This window comes from Necator americanus, chromosome I (assembly GCF_031761385.1).
Source record: "Necator americanus strain Aroian chromosome I, whole genome shotgun sequence".
Classification (NCBI taxonomy): domain Eukaryota; kingdom Metazoa; phylum Nematoda; class Chromadorea; order Rhabditida; family Ancylostomatidae; genus Necator; species Necator americanus.
The window spans coordinates 29,487,785-29,509,994 of record NC_087371.1 but is presented as its reverse complement, the minus strand read 5'-3'; the positions used below and the strand labels follow the sequence as shown (position 1 = coordinate 29,509,994).

At 37.4% G+C, this 22,210-nt stretch overlaps 1 protein-coding gene across 2 annotated transcripts in view; it reads right to left on the bottom strand.

Annotated features, from left to right (window-relative positions):
• Window positions 1–20,959, bottom strand: part of RB195_007256 (uncharacterized protein) — a gene marked incomplete at both ends in the record, with an annotated part of 32,418 nt that extends 11,459 nt beyond the window's left edge. For both annotated transcript variants that reach the window (XM_064180792.1, XM_064180791.1), the window contains 10 exons: window positions 479–601; window positions 670–889; window positions 3,686–3,844; window positions 3,941–4,035; window positions 4,119–4,186; window positions 4,431–4,518; window positions 5,106–5,205; window positions 5,862–5,986; window positions 13,340–13,390; window positions 20,888–20,959. In XM_064180792.1, the coding sequence (XP_064037633.1) occupies window positions 479–601; window positions 670–889; window positions 3,686–3,844; window positions 3,941–4,035; window positions 4,119–4,186; window positions 4,431–4,518; window positions 5,106–5,205; window positions 5,862–5,986; window positions 13,340–13,390; window positions 20,888–20,959 (1,101 nt within the window). The remainder of the gene's footprint in view (window positions 1–478; window positions 602–669; window positions 890–3,685; window positions 3,845–3,940; window positions 4,036–4,118; window positions 4,187–4,430; window positions 4,519–5,105; window positions 5,206–5,861; window positions 5,987–13,339; window positions 13,391–20,887) is intronic.
• Between the last annotated feature and the right edge of the window lie 1,251 nt (window positions 20,960–22,210).

The window sequence follows — 22,210 nt, the reverse complement described above, 5'->3', positions numbered from 1 at the left end:
TAAATATAAAAAGTAACATGAAAAAATATGGGACTGAAATCACAACGAAAAATAAGGATAGCACCAAAGCTAACACTTCCAAAAAAAAACATTAAGAAAATAAAAGAACTATTACTCCTCTGAGCCCATCACTGCTTACATTTGATGAGTTTTTTTTTGGAAGATGAGCAAGGATATTTTTAATATATAAACAAATGTAGGGAGATAAGGAGGCAGATTTAACGAATAGAAAAATTAAAAATTCAAATAAGCATAACAGGTATGTTTAGTAATAAATTTGATTCAATTAATTATAATTTTAAAATTAATTCGTCAATTCAATTAATTTAATATAATAAGTTGTATTTGGTAATAAACATAACAGGTAGGGATTTCGAGCTTGAATCGCAGACTTACATATTTTTATGAAGATTGGATTTCTAAGGATTATTGAAGATTTTGATCGTCAAGAGAATAACAATCCATTAACGGTGCCTACCTCAACTATTCGATCTCCACAACAAACGCCATGTAAAGCCGCTGGCGAATCTGCCGCCACCGCTGAGACAAAAATACCAACTTCGTTGCCACCAATTACCCGTATACCAACACTACCGCCAACCTGTACGAAATCAAAATTCACTCAGATCCTGACGTAAAATTCATTTAATTACACTAGAATCTTCTAACCTTTCTGAACGTTACAGTACGCACTCCATTTTGGTCTGGTTTCGGTTTCTGTCTACTATAGTACTCGTATTCGCCCATAGGCACGGGAAATGGAGTGGATTGTGCTTGAGCTGCGTGAGTGTTTGCTGGGAAAGTGGAAACTGCAGGGCTTGACACTCTTCGTTCATCGATTAAGTTACCGTCACGCCAACGTGGGGAATTGATGTATTCGTGTGAGGATCTGAAAACAATAGAGTGATAAATGGAATAACACAATAATTTTCCGTATGTATCCATAAAAAACGCCCAAAAAAAGGAGAAAAAAAGTGGATCACGAGTTTACACCTCCCTCTAGCCGGAATCAATACGCAAAAACAACGCTACAAAAGAAATACCACGGGGGGGGGGGGGGGGGTATTACATATACATATAGAAACACCATAACAAAGTCTCAGCACAAGAGAGATTGGTAACCGAATTGTACTTCTTTCAATCTACAAAGTGGCCACCGGTAATACGCGGTGAACGTCAAAGGCTTTAAGAATCACGGATCATTTTTTCATTCTTTCAGTCATTTTTGGAATTTTCAATAATTCATTCAATCATCTTTGGATACGGATTCAATAGTGGATCCAACCCAGAAACCCGAAAAAAAAGAAAAAGCATGACCTCTTTCAATTAAATGGAAAGTCTCGATTCCGAACTAGCTATTTGATTTTTTTTTTGAGAGAGAGAGATTTATGGTTTTCTGGGGTAACATAATGCTTGCACTAGCTCTTACAGAAGTTTCTAAGTCCAGGTTTTCAATTTCAACCACAACAGTTTAGCAAGGATAGGGCACCTGACAGGTAGTCCTCGAAGTGGAGATGGTGGATGCAACCCTGAGTGTAACATGAATGTCCTACCATCCTACCACGATCAAAAATCTAGTCTGGGATAAAACGAGACTTCCAGCGTGATCGAAAGGTATCGATCTTTTTCTTTATGGGCCTCTGATTAGGACCAGGATCGGGATGGTCTGACATGGTAGCTATGCACCCAAACAAAATTCATGGGCAGCACATATTGCTGACGCTATAAAGACAATAATAGACAACGTTCGCGTTCGCCCGGCTTGACACGATGCGTCCGCTACAACGACGACCATACAATCCACTTGTTGTCGGCAAAATACTTACTTACTTAGATACTTACAAAAAAAAGTTGTGGAGGGTTGCCGGCAAAATCCAAAAAAAAAAACTTTATAGCTATGCTAATCGAACAAAATTTGCTGCATAAATAGTGATCTGTCTAATTTAATTAAAATGCCTGTCTCTTTGCAGGAGTTGGAAAAATTCTAGCAGTTAGATTGTTGCAATTAATTCTAGACTCATGAAAAGCATGTATCTTCAATTCATATCAGCATTCAATCATTTCAAAAATTCTAAAACATATTGAAAAAAAAACAAGGAATCATCTTTTCGCTTTTTTTTTGCAAAGCGAAATTCAGAAAAAGAGTAAAATTCAAGATGCAAAATTATAAGAGCAGGAATATATTGCACTGTTTAGGTTTTTTATAGTGATTGACAGCGATTCCACAAAGACAAACTTGGGTCAGCCCGATTTTATTCGCAAGCAATGACAGAACAGCATAAAAGTTTTTGCAAGTGAGGAGAGCATTAGCAACGAACATTGCAATGCAATTATTGCATTTCTGTCATGTGTTGCTAAGAGGATCAGAAAAAAAAGCCCATCACAATTGTGCGCAAGCTTCCATCGTGTTACATGCCGATGCCGTGACAATGACCAAGCGGGCATTGAGAGCATTGAGCATGAGGTGTGAGGTTCGCATCACAGTTCAAAGCTTTAAGTTTATGTTTTTTCGGTTTTAAAGTTTTTTTCCCACTTTTTCTGACTTTCTCACGACAAACTTACACCAAACTTAAAATAATTCTGTGTCATTCGTTAAGGAAACATCAAATCACTCCCTTAAACCACTTTGAAGGAGCGTTCGGAGACTTTTTCGATTCTCAGTCCTTCCCACTAGCACGTAGAGTTCGAAATGTGATTTTCATGTATTCACATCGGAAATTCAAAACACTGCCTACAAATCCAAGAGTCAAAACTATCAGAGACATCAAAAACCGAGGTATCATTTTAGCCAACTCTTCACTTCCTCCCTTCCTTCTCCTCTCCCTCCCCCTTCAAAAAAAAAGGATAGTTATGAAATTGCCTGGTAATCTCCCTCCCCCTTCAAAAAAAGGATAGTTATGAAATTGCCTGGTAAAGGAACTCTTTACACCCTAACGAGTAATTAAATCCACTTTATGGGGGTTTAACCCCGCAAATCTTCTTAGTGTAACGAGTATCGGCATTGAGTAAACTGGCAGATGCTCCAGGTGCATTGGAGGTTTCTGATTCCTGCAGGAGGAAAAAGCTGGTGAAGGTTTGCGTGATTCCCGCAAACTATGTCTGAAGCCTCATCAGTCTCATCATCGAACACTTCCTCCACTTAAACAGAACTACAAAAAAAAGCAAGTTAAAAATATCTCTGCCAGTGAATTCCATTTAAAAATAAAGGATAAAGCGTCTGGCGTTAATCAATCTGCTTGGGATGCTCGGCGGTGTTCAAAATTCAGGACCCTGTTCAAACTTAGGGTTTACAAAGGGTTATCTAGCCTAAACAGTGACTTGCGAGGGATAGTCGATGCGTCCAGTCAGCAAATTATCCTCCTGGACAAGTCTGGTGCAAATTTATCGACCATGGAGGGTTTAAAGGCTCGGTTGGCAGCAGGATGGTTTCGAACCCTTCACCAACTGCGCTGAACCCCCTCAAATCCCCTTCAGGAATAGAAATCAAATTTTTGCAGATACAGCAAATGTTTCAGGCAAGACATAAGCGTTAGCCAACGCATCCTTGATTAATTAACTCTATGAACAGCAGCCTAGACTTCATAGAACACCGACATCTGTTCAATGCTTGTTGTACTTCCACTACAGCACGCGTTTTTACATCTGAACTCTCATCGTGTGTTCGCTTCAGTCAACGAAAACAAACCTTTGCGATAACGGTTGGTGCTGTAGCATGGGGCTAGGGCTATGACGTGGAGTCGCCGAAACGGATCCCACCCGTTCGTATACCGTATTCTGGCTTGGCCATCTGCTACTACCACGTCGAACATCTCGTTGAATTACGAGACATAGCTTTTCTCTGGATCTGAAGATTGTCGGCATTACGGTGCTCTACATTTATAAAGGATCATATGTTCAAATAATACAAAGTAATGTAAATAAATATAAATAATCGAATCACCTCTCCAACCACTTGTTCACTTCCTCAAGTGTTGATCCTTCTACGCTTTGCCCATTTATTCGCAACACCGAGTCACCCTCTCTCAATCCTGGGTCCTGAATTCGACGTTCCTTTGGTAGATCAAGCAATGTAAGAAAGAAGGAGCAGGGAAAAATTGAAAATCGAGTAGTGATCTCACCTTTTCTGCTAATTTTGGATTTCGAATCTCTTTAATATAGAATTTGCAGCCTAATACAATCCCAAAATCTGGAATAAATAAGAATAAAAATGAGTGTAAACACATAATAAGTACGATTTAATGTTTAGGAAGAAAAACCAAAATGATAATATAAGAAAAATATTTCAACAATTAGCAATTTCTTCACACTAACCTCTGGAGCAGTAAACCATCGGAATTATTTGAAATAAAAAAATCTTAGAGCTAATATCAATGGATTGACTCAATATCGATTGTTATCATGATTTGAATAATAAAAAAAGAAACACCAACCATCTTTTTTTCTTGATTTAGACAGCGTAAATTTCAGTGTCCGCTGTTCGAACTCCATTATTGGAACAGCGACTCGTCGTTTAACAATCTGCAAAATAAAATTCATAAATGCAGCTCTAATTTTAAAAAAAACTAAAAAAGGGCAGAAAAAATATTGAAAATTGGAAAGCATATCTAAATATATTTAAACAATTTTTCTTGAATAAAACCAAGATTGTTATCGACCTAAATACTTGAAGAAAAGAAAAATCCTCGAGAACCTTTCAAAGTCCAAAGGAAAACGATGAAAAAGAAGTGGAAAAAGGAATTCCCAGTCAGTTCTCAGGAAGAGAAAGGTAACAAGCTGAATAATCCCATTATTTATTAATTATTGGTTATTCCATTAAAATATGTCCCAAGATTAGTGCTTACGAGTACTTGATTTGTAATTTGATTACTGTAGTTGTGATTATAGCAAAATAAATTGTGTAGATACTACAACACATCATTTTCATCTTTTTACTTACTATAATTAGTTATTTTTATCAATTTACTTATTTAGTTATTATGCTAACTACTGACTCTGTAGTTTTTATGCTAGAACAATGAATTATTGGATTTAATGAGGATAAAATTTTAGAAAAATTTAACATTCACCTAAAAAAAAGCCAAAAATTACGGAAAATTCAAACTAACCATATTTATGTGCTCAGCGTTCTTTATAATGTCTACAGCGGTCGAATAGTCGATGCTTTCAAATGAGACGCCGTTCGCTGATAGAATACGGTCGTTCACTCTGAAAACTCACACATACCACCTCTTCTTCTTCATGGGCGCAACTGTTCATATTTTTATTTTGGAACTGCTGTCCATTACACTAGCGTGGCTTTTTTTCTCTCGAAATATTTATGAGCTAGCTGGCCGGACGTGTATACCTCAAACATAATGACAACGCATCGTTATTCCTGGATTTTTAATTTGAAGAAAAAACCACAGAAATATTAAGTAATTGTTAGTTAAAAAAAATGTAGTTTGGAAGAGTGTATAAATCAATGAATGAGACTAAGATATCTTGCTCCGAATGCTTGCACTTAAAAAAAAACGTATCCGAAGAAACCCGATATCCCTGCAAAAAAAGATGAAAATCCATTTGCTTAAAATCATCGTAGTAGGAAAAAAAGTGCGAGCATTTCACAAATCTTTACAGAGATCATTACTTTGGCTGACAAAAAGGAAGCACGAGTTATTTTCTTCATTTCTGTAGTTCAGAAAGCAGGGAAAAATTGGTATCTCTGACTGAGCAACCATTTCTGTCCTTTTGATGCATTTGTTAATTGTTATCTACTTACAAGAAAACAATAACGGCTCACAATCATTAAAAATTCTAAACAAAAGAAATTTCTCGTCTTCTAAACCTTAAATTGACGTAACGAATTAGATTCAGTAACTTACTGAAGCAGTCCCCAGGCTGGTCCGTTTGGCACTACGTCAGAAATCACAACCGCAGGATCACCAGAGGTGAAATGTGGATTGTCACGACCTCCAGAGACAGCAATGCCGAAGCCTAGTGTGACTGCCTGAAAGAAAAGTGTATCGATGAGATGAAGAGGCAAAAAAATTTTATCCAAAACGAGGAAGAAGAAAGAAATGTGAAAGTGATAAGGCAGATCCACAATCTTTCACATTAGCAACAGAAAAAGTTACACCTATAGCCAGCGGTCATGATCATCATTCGCCTAGGCAACCGATGTGATGATGATGATGATGATGATGATAATAGGTTATGTGCTTGGATGTTCAAAATAGGCAAGAGGCGATACGGGTGTGGTTGGTGGACGGGACGTGAGGTAGCGGCTCGCTACAAGAGGTCCATGAGGCCAATTTCAACGACATATTGCCGGGTTCTCCGGATGAAAAGAAATGGAACGCCTCGCCGGGTGTCGAATTGGGTCCCGGATGAACGGGCCGTGCGTCAGTCAGACATTGTCGACGAGAATTCAACGTGAATTATTCAACCTCGAACGATGATTCACAACATTGTGAACACGATTTAGTATATAGTTTGAACAGATTGAGATTGAGGAAAAACTGTCCTTTATGCATGGAGGATAATTGAAAACGTCCTCTGACGAGAAAAAAAAAGTGAAATAAGCTGGAAATACATATGCGCTAAGTACAATCACATTGTACACTGTATAAGTACATTTTCGACAACAAAAACGTTACAACAAAATTCTTTTCAAAGTCTATCTGTCTCCCTTTGCAAGTTTGTGAGCAGCTGCTACATACATGCTCGATCCAAGCTTGTTTGTAGTTCTGAGCTTATCCTAGGATGACGATAAATTGATGAGTATCAAATTTGACTATTCCTGATTAAATAGAAGGATTCACTTCTTTCTTGCCGGATTATATTAGTTACTATTTATAAACTAGAAGGTTACTTGTAATACTGTAGTCTCTTTGATCGCACTTTAGCTGGAAAAAAATATTCACAACACACCCGCAATAAATACAAGCAATATTGACTCTTCTTTTGAAGGATGTCTCGTTGAAAAGATGGACTTTAATGAAATTTCGGCCGAAAGTGACGGAGATTAAATTAAACATATCCGGGAGTTAATGTGCTAAATAGAATAAAACATCGTTTATTCCGAAAGCACAGAACCAGATATTATATTAATAAGCTCGGAATCAATCATGGGTAGAGAAAAATGGACAAAAGTACTGAATAACTGAGCCATGAGAAACAAATGGTATTTTCAAAGAGAAATTATTGTTTGCTCCTTTGCATGTTCCAGTGTCACACATATTTGTGATCACAAACTTACAGTTACAGAGTATGGACTGACCCTTTTGGTTGCGTTCTAATTTGAAACTGGTTATTATTTACTTATTTATTTGTTTGTTTATTTATTACCTGTACACATCGGTTCTTATCGTTCTTTCAAAAAAAAAAAAGAAAAAAAAGCGGGTAGCGGTAGGATTTATGAAACGCTCAGAACCACGAATGGAATGAATCACCGTGGGCGGCTGATTTCAACCGTTTAGTTCCTCTCTGGAAGTCATGAGCGATCTCAGTAAATGTATCTCAGTACTCCTCGAGCTTCCTGAGTGTCAGAACTTCAGCGTTTCATATCCAAGAGTTCTGGGATCTTAAACATATGCAACCTGTCACAGTCATTCTCGAGCCGCACGGACCAATTGTAATAAAGGAACGAGATGAATGTTTGTAGGGATCAGTTGATGTTGTATTATTCAAAAAAAAAACACACGTCATTGTAGCAGATAAAAGTTATAGAGAGGAAAATCCACTCCTGTGACAATGAACCGATTTTTTTTAATGCTCTCACTCAGACCTCAGAGTTCTCTTTTCTGATGCGCCTGTGATGCATGTAAATAAATAAATAAATAAATAAATAATCAAATAAACTTCTGAACTTTCACAAGAAAGAGCTTGAAATCAACTAAACTAAACCAAAACAACCAAAACTTTTTTGGCTCAACTGACAGGTTTTCACAGTGTGCTTTTTGTGATACCAAAATTACCTCCTATTACCTCAACCACATCCGGTATCGGAACCGGTTTTGAAATGGCGGAAACTGTCATTTGCAATAATATTTCGAATGTGAACTGTAGAAATTATGTAATCCTCAAGAAATTGGACGAGAAATTTCGCAACTTCTTCGTAATATGATTCCCTCGCATACTTAGAAACTGCGGAGTTTTTGAGGAAATTGCGAAGCAATGAGTGTACACAAAAAATTAACTTTTCTTGAATTTTGTTAGATTTTGATTTTTGTTTTTATTGTTTGTTAATTGCTAAGTTTAATTTTGTTATCGCCATCGGATCAACGTTTGAGAATTCAGGATTCAGAAGTGGAACAAGAAAACAAAAGTGACGCTGGGGGTAGATGTTAAACTAATACATGAGTAGTTGATATCGTAAGGATGGCTGCAAAGGGTGAGGCTGAATCCTCCATGTACGACTTTTACTAAGCCTCCGCATGACTATAATTCAATACTTGACTTTTTAAGTTGAGCCGGACTCGAGATTGTTGTAATTCTTTATTCTTGGCTAACGTTTCGGCGAGTTCCTCTTCTTCAGAGGCTAAAAAGATGAAATCGAATGGAAATCCTATTAAAAGCCCGATACATCCAACAAAGAAAATCCTAAGCTTAATTTATTTGAATCTTTTTGTTGGGAGGATAGGGATTTTGATCTGATAAATCACCTTCGATTTCATTCCTTCAGGATCTGAAGAAGGCTAACTGCTGAAATGTGAGGTAATAATAAACAAAAATTATAACAATTTTCTGACTGGTTCAAACTAAGAAAACAAAAAATATACTAGAGCTGAATCCACTGCTACATTAAAAAATCCAAGCACTAAGCACTAAATTACGTTGGAAATAATGTCGAGAGACATTATTTCCAACGTCATTTAGTGCTTAGTGCTTGGATGCTGTCGAGAGATTTGTCAAGAGACAATACATCCATCAATCATAAATCAATAGTTCAAAGAACTGCTTTTTCGAAAAATTCTTTTTTCTGTCTAATCGAAACGGTGCAGAGCAGAAGAAAAAATATTAAGCTTTGGAGTTTCTAAGACGAATGAAATGCTACAGGAAAGAAGTGGTGGTTGTAGCACTCGCAAAATTCAGTATAGTATTAATTCTGGCAAAAACTTCTGCTGATGAGAAGGTACAATCCATAAGATTTTATCGTAGCTGTTTAAAATCGAAATCCTCCAACGGTACTACGAAATAAGGACAACACGTCACCAAGGTCAGAATCGTATACAGAAGTCATCTCTACCCGTTGTATTCCTTTTCTGTTTTTTTTTCACTATGTATTTATTACAGTTGTTTTGTATTTGTCCATGTCACATTCCCTCATCACGTCATTGAGTGTAATAAAAAAATAAACGAATAAATAACTGAGGAAATAAGCGCATAAGCGAGACCTAAGTACATATTTTATGGTCGTATTCCAGCAAAAAAAAATTGCAGTCATCAACACAAAATGAATCAACCACGACCTACTAAAGAAATGTAGACGAAGCAAAAGTAAACAAATATATCATCAATCTCAGATGTTTTCAAAAATTCAAAGGTCGAAGCGTAAAGAGCTACGTGGGCTGGTCAGGCGGATTCGAAACGGCGAAGACCGCTTGCAGAGGCAGGAGCATATCACACCGTGCTAGATGGGTGACAACTGCTGCTCCCGCTCCTATGTTAGAGGTCATCAATCAATAACTATCACTACCTCTCTTATCCTCAAATCTATAAGCGGACAGCTGAGAAGTGATGAAAAACAGCATGTTCGACGCTAAAACACGCAATCCATCCGAACCGTTGCAGACATGAGGTTTTTATAAGTGATGTAATGAGCTAAGGAACCGTGTCAACAATCCTTGAACTTCATTTTCACGCTACACAACAAAATTTGCGAATTCCTCAGTACTTTGCTGCTCAAGGAATGCGTAAAACCTGAACTTGCATGGTTTCGATGTTAGCCACGCATCAAGCAGCCATGAATCATTCCATATCACCTCATCAAAACGAAAAAATTCCACCCACATGGTGACATTGGAGATTCTGAGGTATGCTATGAGTAATTGTTCAGAAAGGGCACAAGCTATGAAGAAGCGAACAGCTTTTGAGTGATTGATATACGAATACGAGCTCGAATGCACTTTCATCATGACTTTCATCGTGCGAAAATATCCTTGAACGAGAGAAAAAAAAAACTTCTCCCATAGCACCCTTTACGATCTGAGTAGAACATCAGAACTGCAAAAAAGAGCTCTCGTCCGCATCCGCTGTGCATCTCATCCCATAAGTGAACGACTCAAAACGAAGAATTTAATTTGTACCTCATCCGATAGACCTCGACTTTCCGGTGCAGAGTACGTCCATTTCAACCTTCGTGAAGAACAGAGGAAGGAGAGAAACAGAAGAGTGGTCATACCAGGAGAAAAACATGGGACAATCTTAAACATTTGACGAGCTGGATGACATGAGGAGATCGGGGTCATTTTTCCCCTCATTTGCTGTGGGAAAAAAAATCACAGGAACAACGAAGTTAACGGACGAACATGTGTAACAGCTGTTATGGGAGATTACTCCATTTTCGTGCTCATCACTAAGAACATTGGTAACTAGAGTTTAAATGCCACGAAATTCCGCTCCGAGAAAAAAACATGAAATATAGAAAATGGAAAGAATAAAACGATATTAAAAAAAATCGTCACACTTCCTACCTTTATAGCAAACTCCTCTAATTTCCGGATTTCGATTTTAAAGACCCTCTTTCGCTGCATCTTTTTCAAACTTTGTTCATAATTATAATAAAATAAAAGAAAGACAAGGAAAAACTAAAGCAAAAAGTTCACTTTGAAAAAGGAGACAGAGAGATCTACTCTGGAAAACTAATTTTTTGGAAAAAAACCTACGGGACTAAGGAAACACATAATAAATTATCATTTATTATTACTCATTCATGCCAATACTTGCCAACGTCTAACTGAATTGAAATTGGTTTTAAAATTGTTCGAATTATTTAATCTAAAAAATTCTGCTAATATATTAATTGAGACTATTATTTAAATTTGAGATAATAGTTTAGTTACTAAAAATTTTAAGTTTAAATTGAGTTGTCTGGAGATTTGAAAATAGTAGGAGAAAACTAGACAAATAGACGTTAGAAGTACGGGAGCAGAGAGACTGTGTGATATGTGCAACTGAAGACTTAGATTTGCAATCTGAACAAAGAAGACGATTAAAAAGTCACTTAAGAGCGTCACACGATTCTCACTGGATGACAGATTACTTAACAACTATCATCTTTTCCATAACAACTGTTGCCCGGTGAAGAAGAGTGCAAACGTACGGCTTCTCTCTCTCTCTTCCCCCATACCTCTAACAAGAATCTCTTCGCACAGAAATGAGGTGGGGATCGATGGAGAAGTGAAAGTTCGGTGATTTTAGCAAATCGTTGTCCTTCGTACATCACAATCCCTTCACTAGTCGCCCTGGTGGATGTTCTCGAACAGCTAGAGATGTTCGTAAAGATTGAAAACGAAGGCTTTTGGCGGAAGTCGAAACTGACGAGCACGAATACATCTATCAAAATCTCGATTCGACTAACCGCCCGCCCGACCGACCGAACGTCTCTCTCGGCTCGTCTATTCTCCCACTCGCACATTATTTATAGCGTATGTATGTAGCGGCACGATCGCACAGCTTCATCGCCATGTGCTTCGTAGACGAACGCAACTTAATCATTCAGTGTATCAATTCAGAAAGGAACGCAAGAAACCAGCCAGTCGAAACTGAACTAAACTTTGATACTGAAACACCTGTGGAGGACAGTACATTCCGGTATTTATGGAGGTTTTCAAGGTGGTGCCAGAGAACTACGTCCCGCGCCTACTTACTGGTGGAGAGATCGGAGTCTCGAATTATTCCCAACGCTGTCCTGAAGGTAATTTTAACTGGATATTATTACTTATAACTAAATTAGATCGCTACAGGACTAACACGAAAAAAAAAACGTAGATGATGATGGGCCGGAAACGTGGTGTTCATATTCCCGAAGATTCAAAACTAATGAAAAACTTGATATAGCAAGAAAGATTTTCCTTTTTTTTTTGTTCGCTTGTCGAAAGTGTCAGGAGCAAAACAAAAATTCGTTTTTTCCCCATCTCCCCCGGAAAAGGAGAAGTCCGTCGTTCCCGGTGCAATTCATTTCCTTTCCAGTAACAATTAGCAGATCTTCTTTATAAGGAAATCGTGGCCTATTCGATAACGACAAGCCAGGTGAGTTCTTTTTTTTCTCAAACAGGTGAGGCAAATTGCAAAGCTGAGACGAGAAAATCAAAGAATTTGCTTTCTTCTCATTTTTACAAAGTTCCATTTGTTCCGGGAACATTTAATGTTATGACTGTCTTCAACATGTACCATTTTAAACAACAATCTGCACTATGACTGAAGAAACAGTCAGCTCATGATATTTCCAGAAGTTTCTCCCGATTAAATGCAAACAATAAAAGGGAAAAGTTGAATAAGCGTCTTTTCAGCATCAGGAATACCCTAATTAAACAATTGCAGGACGAATTCCTGCAAAAGACAAATGTTGTCCGTCATTCCATTGAGGAAATTTTGACAAATAATCCGAGGAAAAATCTGAATGTGAAAAAAAATACACATTCACTCGCAGATGAAAATGGTTAGCGCTATCCGCGTAGAATGAGAATCTCAAGTGGAACAGCAGAGATACTCAAGAGCCCAAGAATTTCGACAAATTATCCAGGAAGCAGTGATTTTCGAGTGCTACGAGATTTAGAGAGTAGTAGTAGCGTTCGTTAAGTGTTCGCCGTAAAAGCTGATCCACAAAATAGCATGTTCGAGACTTTTGACGCACGTAACGCACGGCTGTCATAGACAAATGGTGAATTTCTAACGGGGGCGACGGTAATGAGGTCTTTCGAGGTTGATGAGTTAACGACGTGATTTGAACCTCCGAATGCTATTGTTGATATCTTTAAGATCGTCCTAGAATCACAATATTGGTGGTATTGGAGAGCTCGAGGAAGATGAAAGGAAGCCGACAAGGGGAACTGAGGACCATGTAATGTAGCATTCCGAAGACTTCGTGGAATTATTCAGGGAGCTCCGACCTTCGAGTAGTGATTTCGAGAGAATTGATTTGCTCGGAATTGATTGCTAATGTGGTAAATTGTATTGAGAACAGTCTGAGCTTCCTTTTCGAATGAAAATTATTGAATTATTTACGGACAACGGAAAGTAGTGGCTCAGTAATTAATATGTTAATTCAAAAGATCGCACTAATAAATGTTGTAATAGGCAACGCTAGTGTAATTAAAGCGTAATGAATGAGCAAAAAAGAAAAAAAGAAACGACTGACCCGATGTAACGAGACCGACAGCAGCTGCCAACTGGTGCAACCGACCGACATCTGAAAGCAGGCTATGATTGTAAGTTTCACCAAAAATACATAAAGTTTGATAATCGTGCAATAAAAGAAAATTATGAACATATTTGCACTGATGACTTTATAACTTGGTGACTTAATATTATTTCCTGCTTTTTTGTTGTTGTTCATTTGTTGCACGCTTATTTTTGAATGACCAAAACCAAGAAAGCACGAAAAAAAGCGTGAAAGGCATGTTAAAATATAATATCTGTTTCGAGCGTTCACAGGGGAATCATGGTTCGAAAAGAAATTATTGCGGATTCTATGAAATTTCAGAATCTCTTTAAAAGAAATTCATTCCAATTCAAATTCGAATTTCAAAGGGACGTCAAAATTTGACAAAATTCAAATAACAAACTCATAAACAAAGCAACCGTTACTTCTTATACGGCAGTCCGCAAGGGCATCATCGCTTAATCTGAATTCTCTCGAACATTTCAGACGCCAGCGGTTTCTACATCTTCCAGAGCGTAAACGTATGGAATTATGACAGTTCTTCTCCCTTAAAAGAGCGAAACAAGGTGAAGCTCAGTTTCTAACGAGCTAATCATAATTCCTAAGCATGTATCACTTGGTACAGAATTCTTCTCTCTACAAGACAAATTTTATTTATTCGTGTTCTTTCAGATCATTGAGATGGTTTTTTTTTTGGGATAAAACAAAGCAATTTCGACAGTTGCTTCTATATTTGATATGAATTGGTGGCGCTGAAACTGTTCGTGGGATTTGTGGTGGAAATGGAAAAAAAAATTAACGAAAATAAAAGCTAAACTCGAGATTTTTTAAAACCCCCAAAAGAATGAACAATTGTGATGAAAAACAATACAAGGCATGGAAACACCTATTGAATTGCGTGTAAGTGGACGAAGTTGTGAACGATAGGAGGAGCAATCAACGGAGAGTATACTGATTAATTTCCAAGAGGTTTTTGCTTCAAAAAAAATCTGGAAAAATAAATTCTCCCTCTACCTGCGACAATTGGTCGGACAGTGCGTGATCCGTCTTAGTGATCAAAATTCCCATTTTTGGAGAGGGTGGAAACAAAAGGTAGGTGGAGTTTTCTCAGGTATTGTTTCTTCTTTATATGTACACAGTGTAAATCATGGCTTTATCTTATGTCGACCTACTTATCGAATAATAACCTTAAAAATCTATCAAGCCAAGGTAATACTTTATACATTCAAAAAGCATTTTTTCAAATATATGTATATATTTGGAAAATCCCTGAAGAATACCTCAAAATAACATGTTTTATTAATTATAAAAACGAATCTGGCTTTCCTCGTCGATAAAATTGAAAAAAGACAAAAACTTTTTTTACTCCTCAATTATTCCTCTCAGCCATCGACAAGATTCTATGGAAGCAAGGAAGCGCCCCTCAGCCTATATCCAAGATCTTTTGGAAGAAAACTATGGAAAGAAAAAGAAGGAAGGAATATGAAAATACGACAAACACAAACAGAAAAGAAGAAGTTGTGTTAATCTCTGCGTTCTCCTCTCCAAAAACGTAGTAAATGTTTTCCTTCACTCTATTTCCATTGATGTAGGAACACACTTTCGACAAAAATGTTTCGAAAATGATTGAAAAGAATGTTAGATAAAATTTTGCTGTATGAAGTGAAGGAAAATTATCGCGAATTTCTAGCATAGGTTAAACACTAGCAACTTCTAGCATAGGTTAAACATAGTTTTATTGGAACGTGTAATACTCATATAAATAAATACAAATATAATAATATGATAACATAAATATACAAATATAAATGTGTGATGCAGAAGCGCCAATAACCTTCAGAAAGCCGTGCCAGGCTAGTCAAGAATTCGAGATTTCCGTACTACATCTCATTGTGATTGGGACCGTCACCTAATCCTGACTTAAAAGCATCACCCCACGAATCTGGGTGGGTACGGGGTTTCAGGTGTGTTATGCCTAACGGGGTCATGGATTGTGGAGAGGTGGATGAATCCGTCCATTTTTTTCCTAATTGCCGTAAAAAACGGCACGGAAGATGCAGCGCGTGCACAAGGCTGGTGCGCTCCAATCGAACTCGTTGTGGAAGATAGCGCCCCGGAACGCTCGAAGTCGCATCTTCAGGGCCGATTTTACGGCAATTGGAAAGAAATGGATGGAATCACCCCCCTCTCCATAATCTACGATCCCGTATACGAATGTTCCACCTGAAATCCGTACCACCTCAGATTCGTGGGGTGATGCCTTTCAGGCTGTAAACCAACCAATGGCTGCATCACAATTCTTGCAGTTTCCTGCCAACGGATGAAAATCGCGCATTCTTGTACGTAGCTGCTTGCTAATCGACGTTCAGCTATAAATCAAGATTTTTCGATCGGACTGTAACCAGGTATTTAAAGGTGTGCCCCTGAAAATCCTAATTGCCATACCTATAAGTAAAAAACATGCTCTACCTGGTACTTTTCTGCTGACACTAGACTGGTTTGTCGATTTTCTAATGGAATTTTCCAATTAAAGGCATCACCCCACGAATCTGAGGTGGTGCAGATTTCAGGTGGAGTATTCGTATACGGGATGGGAGACTACGGAGAGGGAGGTGATTCCGTCCATTTCTTCCTAATTGCCGTAAAAAACGGCCCGGAAGATACGGCTTCATTCGTTTTGGCGCACCATTTTGTACAAGAGGTTCGATTGGAGCGCGCCAGTCTTGTGCGGCGCCGCATCTTCCGGGCCGTTTTTACGGCAATTAGCAAGAAATGGACGGAATCACCTCCACCTCCGTAGTCTCCCATCCCGTATACGAATACTCCACCTGAAATCTGCACCACCTCAGATTCGTGGGGTGATGCCTTTAATGAAAAGAAAGGGACGGACATAATTAGAGAGTAAGAAAGTAGTAGAAAAACTGTGATTTCATCACGTGCCTATCGACAAATGCAACAAAAATCGAGGAACGCTAAATACATGTCAAGTTTTAGTGATATTCAGAGGGAAATCTCGAAACCGTACTTAGTAAATAATTCGAAACTTCTTGATTCTCTTTGAATTTCTTCCTCAATTTGAAAATCTAGGAATTGAAAAAAAGAACAGAAAATAAAAAGTAATCTATCGCAATGTACGGGAAAAAAGAAATTGTCGTTATGACTAGATATTTTCTCGAAATGTGAAATGCATCGATATAAGTGATATGCGCACAAGTGTCTATTACAACGTGTTCTGCTCTTTTTATTTCGTGTTTTATATTTATGCAAACACTGCTGGTAATTGAAGCTCGTTTAAGGCTCGTTTCGGATGAATGAGGCGTGATTAGAAATTATTATTTTCAGAAGTTCTCAGAGAGGGAGAGTGGCGCGATTCATTTGGCGAGAAAGACACCCCTTAAAAGTGAAACTTGGACCACTTTAGTGATAACCAAGTTAAGGAGCGAATAAGGCGAATGAATAATTGATTTCGATACTGAAACAAAAAAATCTCCTCAAATCAGCAATTAAGAAATCGCCATTTCCTTTATCTATCATTTGAAAATTCGAGCGAGACAGAAGGATGGGACCCTAGAAAGAGAGATCATCATAAACAAAGCCAAATATTTCCAAGATAAAAGTAATGACAGCAGGAGAAAAATTCTGACAATACTCCAAGGCAGTGTGTTCAGGGAAATTTTCAATACTCGCTTATCTCCAGTAGCTGATGCGATTAGGGAAGTAATTTGCAAGTAAGTTACGCAACGAAAACGCAAAACGACCTTCACGAATCCAGAAATCAGATTGAACAAGGACATCAGAGAAGTCATCAGTTAATTACTCGAACTGGTTTAAAGAGTTGGGAATTTTATCAGTAATCCACCTCATGTTTTTTTTTTCATTTCATCACTATTTATGGGGTGTAAGGAGTCGTTTCATCAGATAAACAGAGGTCCCTGGTTTCTGGAAATGTAAATGTATTTCGCATTTTCACTGTTCATCTTAGAAACAACGTCCCGAATCGCACTTATCGCTTGAAATAACCCAACGCCGAAATTTTCTCGAAACACTACTATTTATCACCTTAATGACCATCCGTGGAAAATTACCAGTGCCATAAATCATGCTTTAATTTCATTAAAATTATTTCTAAAATAGTTCAGCACTGTTGCAGAAATTAAGCATAGAACACGGTTTCTGCATAAAGCAACACTCTCATTCTAACAAAAGCGAAAGTACGGAATGGTAGTTCTCTCTGATCAGTGTTTTTTTTTTGAAAAAAAGAAGGACGTATTCGAAACAACTACTCAGAATATGGATCGTAACACTTTTTCATGTTATTTGCAGAGGAATTGCGAAAAAAACGGTGGTGAAACACGTAGCTGGAACTTCTTCCAATGAAATAGAAAAGAACATTTCCCAAGATCGCGATCCCAATACTTTTTATAATCTTTCCGCTCATTGGAACACGTTCCAGAAAAAAGGACTGGGACGACAAAAAGAAAAGTCATACGACATCCACACCAGTGAAAGAAGTGCAACAATCATTGCTAAGTGAAAGAAAAGCAGCGACGAAGCAAATTTTTCCCTAGCAATGCTTTGTAGATGGTGGGTTCGATGACAGAACCAGTGGCAGCAGCAAAGTACTACTATGAGAAGAATCATAACCGGAAGAAATTTCCAACGAATGTACTACTGTAGAAACTGAATACTGTAGAAAAAGAAGCCAGATTACAGAAAAATCTCAAGCAAAAAGCAGAACAAAATCGATGGCACGGTAACGGGAAAGAAAGCGATACAATTAGTCAAAGTCAGTCGAACCATCGTCGAACATTTTTAGTTGCCCTTCGAATGAACCACTCACTATGTCTGTGTAGTTGCGTGCATGAATGAGGCGTGAAGCTTCACCCATCTCCAGCTAAGCCCCATTCGAACACCTTTCAAAAAGGCTATTATTGTTCGCTGAAAGCGTTTTGTAAAAAGCGCTCGCAACCTTTCAATAGTGAAGCAATGAAATCAACAATTTTTCCAATAAGTAAATGTAGACAATTAATTACAAGTCGTTTTTCAAGTCCGAAAAAAAAACTCTGTTTATTCTCTCTCAATTAACATTTTCATCTCAAAATTTCCAATCCCCCATACGAAATGTGAAATTTACACGCATAGGACGATAGATGATGCTAGTTGCTATTTTACCATACTACTGTTAGCTATTATTATTTTATTATTTATTTTGTTACTTAAACAAAAGAAGGAAGCTGCTTCATCGGAGAACAAAGAAAAAATGAAGACGGATATTCAAGAACAAATACCACCTTGAGTGCACCTGTTCTTTTTTGTTTCCATTGCGCTCAAGTTTTTATGAAAGAAGGAAATTGGATTAGAATTCCGTGAAGGCAATTAGTTTCGCCTGTTTCATTGAAGCAACACACATTTTTAAAAATCTAACTTGATTTTTTCAACTCATAGCCACCAAGAAATCTGAAATTAATAACGATAGAATTTATGGACAAGAATCATACGGACTGCTCAATATAAGATATTTTATCTAAGATTTCCACAGTTTTCAAACAACATCCCTCAACAAAAAGATCCGAAAATAAGCTGGTTCGAGATTTTCCTACAACTAAAAGATACTCGCGATGTTGTCATTTTCTCGACTCTTTATCACTATACTTTTCCGACTCCATCTTGTAGGTATAGCGAAGTACCACAGCGCGGAAGAGAGCAGCAAAATTTCTCACACTTTTCGAACACAACATCAAAAAAAAAAGCTGAAGGAAGCCGAAAACGTTCGTCGGAAAAGAACAATGATTATCTTCGAGCAAAAATAGGAACATAGATTACTGATCACTTTTTTTTCGTTTTGTTTAGATAGAAATGGCTCTTAAACTTTCTTGCAGTTTCACAAAGTGAAATTTTATCACTCTTAGTTTTCTCAATCTAAATTTTTTTGAAATATTATGATATTAAAGTATAGATAGAAGGCTTAGGAGCTAAAAATTACGGGATAACCAAGTGAGAAAAAGTTTTCAAGTTTCCAGACATACATATTCTTGCCTCCATGTTTTATCGATGTGTAAAATTAGCAGACACGCCAAAAATAATTGCAAATTTTTTCACAGGGCGCCTTTTGTGGAAAAAAACGGGTCGATTTCTTAGCTTTGCATAGCCTTTTTGGCCCAAATTGAGACTAGTCCTTAAGGCCAAAAACTTTGGAAGAACTTCTGACTTTGACGGAAATCTCTTAAATCCAGAAGTGCGAAAGTTCGACTTTCCTTGAATCTCATCATGATCTCCGTCAAACAGCTTACAAATTGATCAGTGAAATAGACACGAATTTCTGGATGGATTTTTCAACATAGAAAATGACAGAGAATTATGCAAAAACCCAGTAAAGAACCCCTCAGTGCCTCTGATCTAACTCTCAAACACTTTTCACGTACATTTTTCTTCCAAACTAAGCAAATTAAACACGAATTCCTTCTCTACGTCAAAAACTTTCCACTGATTGTTTGTTTAATTCTTTGCAGATGGTTCCATGAAAAAACTAGCGCATATGCATATTAAGAACCCTAAAATCGTAGTAAAACGTTTCTCGGCTTCACAATAACAGCATATGACTGGAAGCACATACATCACTCGGGAAAAACAAACTAACAAGCTACCATTATTCATCATGAATTAATTTTAATAAGCAAAATAAAGTTTAAACAGGAAGTAACGTAAAGCTGAATGTCCAACTCACAGTCAAGCTTTCATCTATTCAACGACTTGCTCGTGTGTACCTTTCTTATTAAATATTTACATAGCAAAAAGCGAATATTGAAAGGTGAGAAAATATTGAAAAACCGAAAGCGCTTTCTCAGTGTAATCTGAGTGTGCTAGACAGTTGTTCGCCGAGGCAGCTAATATGTGAACGAACGTCTCAAAAGTGGAAGATTTAATCCTCAAACATAACAGCTGAAAGGTTCTCTTAAATCGTAATTAAATCTTCGACACCAAGTAGCAGATTTGTGGAAAACGTCATTTAAAAAATGCTGATATCAACGCAAAAGAAAAACGCGTGCAACGAAAAGAACGAAAAAAAAATGAATGCGAAGCCAAACAAAAGATTTGAGACAGGAAAAAAATCTTTGATGATTCCACTCCCACTCATTCTTTGAAATAGACGGAAAAAAAACTCGCAGCAAAAGAAAAAAACAATTTTAAAAAAGTTTGGCACGTTCTGTTCTTATCGTTTTCTCTCTTCCACTTCTACACAATTCTTTGTTCTACCTTTACTGTAATATACACATCTAAATTTCAAACACCTACTCTTCTTCTTGCTACTGAGTCTACCTATAATAATATCTTTCTACTTTTGGGAAGCCCTATTTCAAGCTAACGTCCTTCCGGAAAAATTTTCGCTGCTCTAAAGGCAATAGAGATTAGATAGAAAACAACAAAACGTTTATGCAAATTTTGGCTGAGGGCTCTGGCGGAAAGATGATAGAAATTAATAGAATACACTGGCGGTCAGCTGAAAAGAGATGAAAATCAACTCACTTCATCTAACTCGTCGGAAACAGGCGCCACCAATACTTCATCGGGAGCCGATGGCGGCAGTGAGCCATGCATCTGGAAAGCTGCCAGTTAGGCCACGCCCATCATAAATCAAAATGCTGGATCGAACAACATGATCGCAATTCGACAAAAACTACGTTTGCACGAAGGGAAAGGGAAGTGCACATGACGAAAGGAATGGTAGCTTTCTTTTTGCAAAGTAATAGATAAGGGAAAAATAAAAGTGAAGAGGAAAATACCATAACGAATATCAGTTGAGTTTTGTACAGCACAGCACACTACTGACTGTTTGTGACCGCTGTGCAACTTCTCTTCACAGTATTCAATTGACATAAAACGAGTCTCGCGAAAAGAGGATAATGGAAAAATCACAAAAAATGACTCTACTCTCATATTCAAACACGAAGCGGTTGGATTACTTCAACATCTTTAAAGAAACGCGAATTGAAGAAAATTTCTCTGGAACAGCATTATTCGCTGTTTGGGGGAAGGTTTCCATTGAATTTAGAAGTCTCATAAGAGATTCCCGCGCAGCACACGGAAGTTGCGACGTTTGCACGGAAATGTGAAAATTATGCCGCGGATAGGCGCTGGTTAGGTGCTAAATTGCCGAGTTTGAAACCGACTGAGAAAAAAAAAACCAAAGTTCTGAGGTCGCCTTTTTCCAATAATCTGGAGAAAATACGGTACTGTGCAATAGAACATATGTGTAAGGCGTGTGAAATGTATCAGAAAAATGTCTCCCATTTAAGAAATGATCGTCAAAGCAAAAATACCCGGCAAAAATACGAATGAAAAAAAAAAAACTATATTTATAAAATATGGCAAACAATTTTCTTCTATTACTTGACAGGCTAAAATGTCACCACAATAAATCCTGAAGTTATTTTTTTATGATTCCATGGAAATGAACAGCCAAAAATCCTGGTCTCTCCTACTTTTTTTTAAACAGACTTATTTTATTTATGACGTATTTTTGCCTCTTAGAAGAACTAGCTCACTGTGGCTTCTTTTGTATTTGTAAATAAAAGGTGAATAGAAGTCTATGAAGAAGACTGTGATAAAAGAAAGGTGCAGGGTTACTTCGAAATACCTATTATTAGTTCGAAAAAAGAAGCACTTCTCAACATTGATTGAATTGGTCAATTCCTCTTTTATGAGATAACATTTTGGTGGTTATTCTCTGAAATTATAGGTTTCCTTCATAAAATTATAAGTTATCTCCATACAAAATGAAAAAAAAATTGGAACTGGATTTGATTGTGCAGATAGAAAACGTATACTATGTTGCTCAAAAAAGTTGAT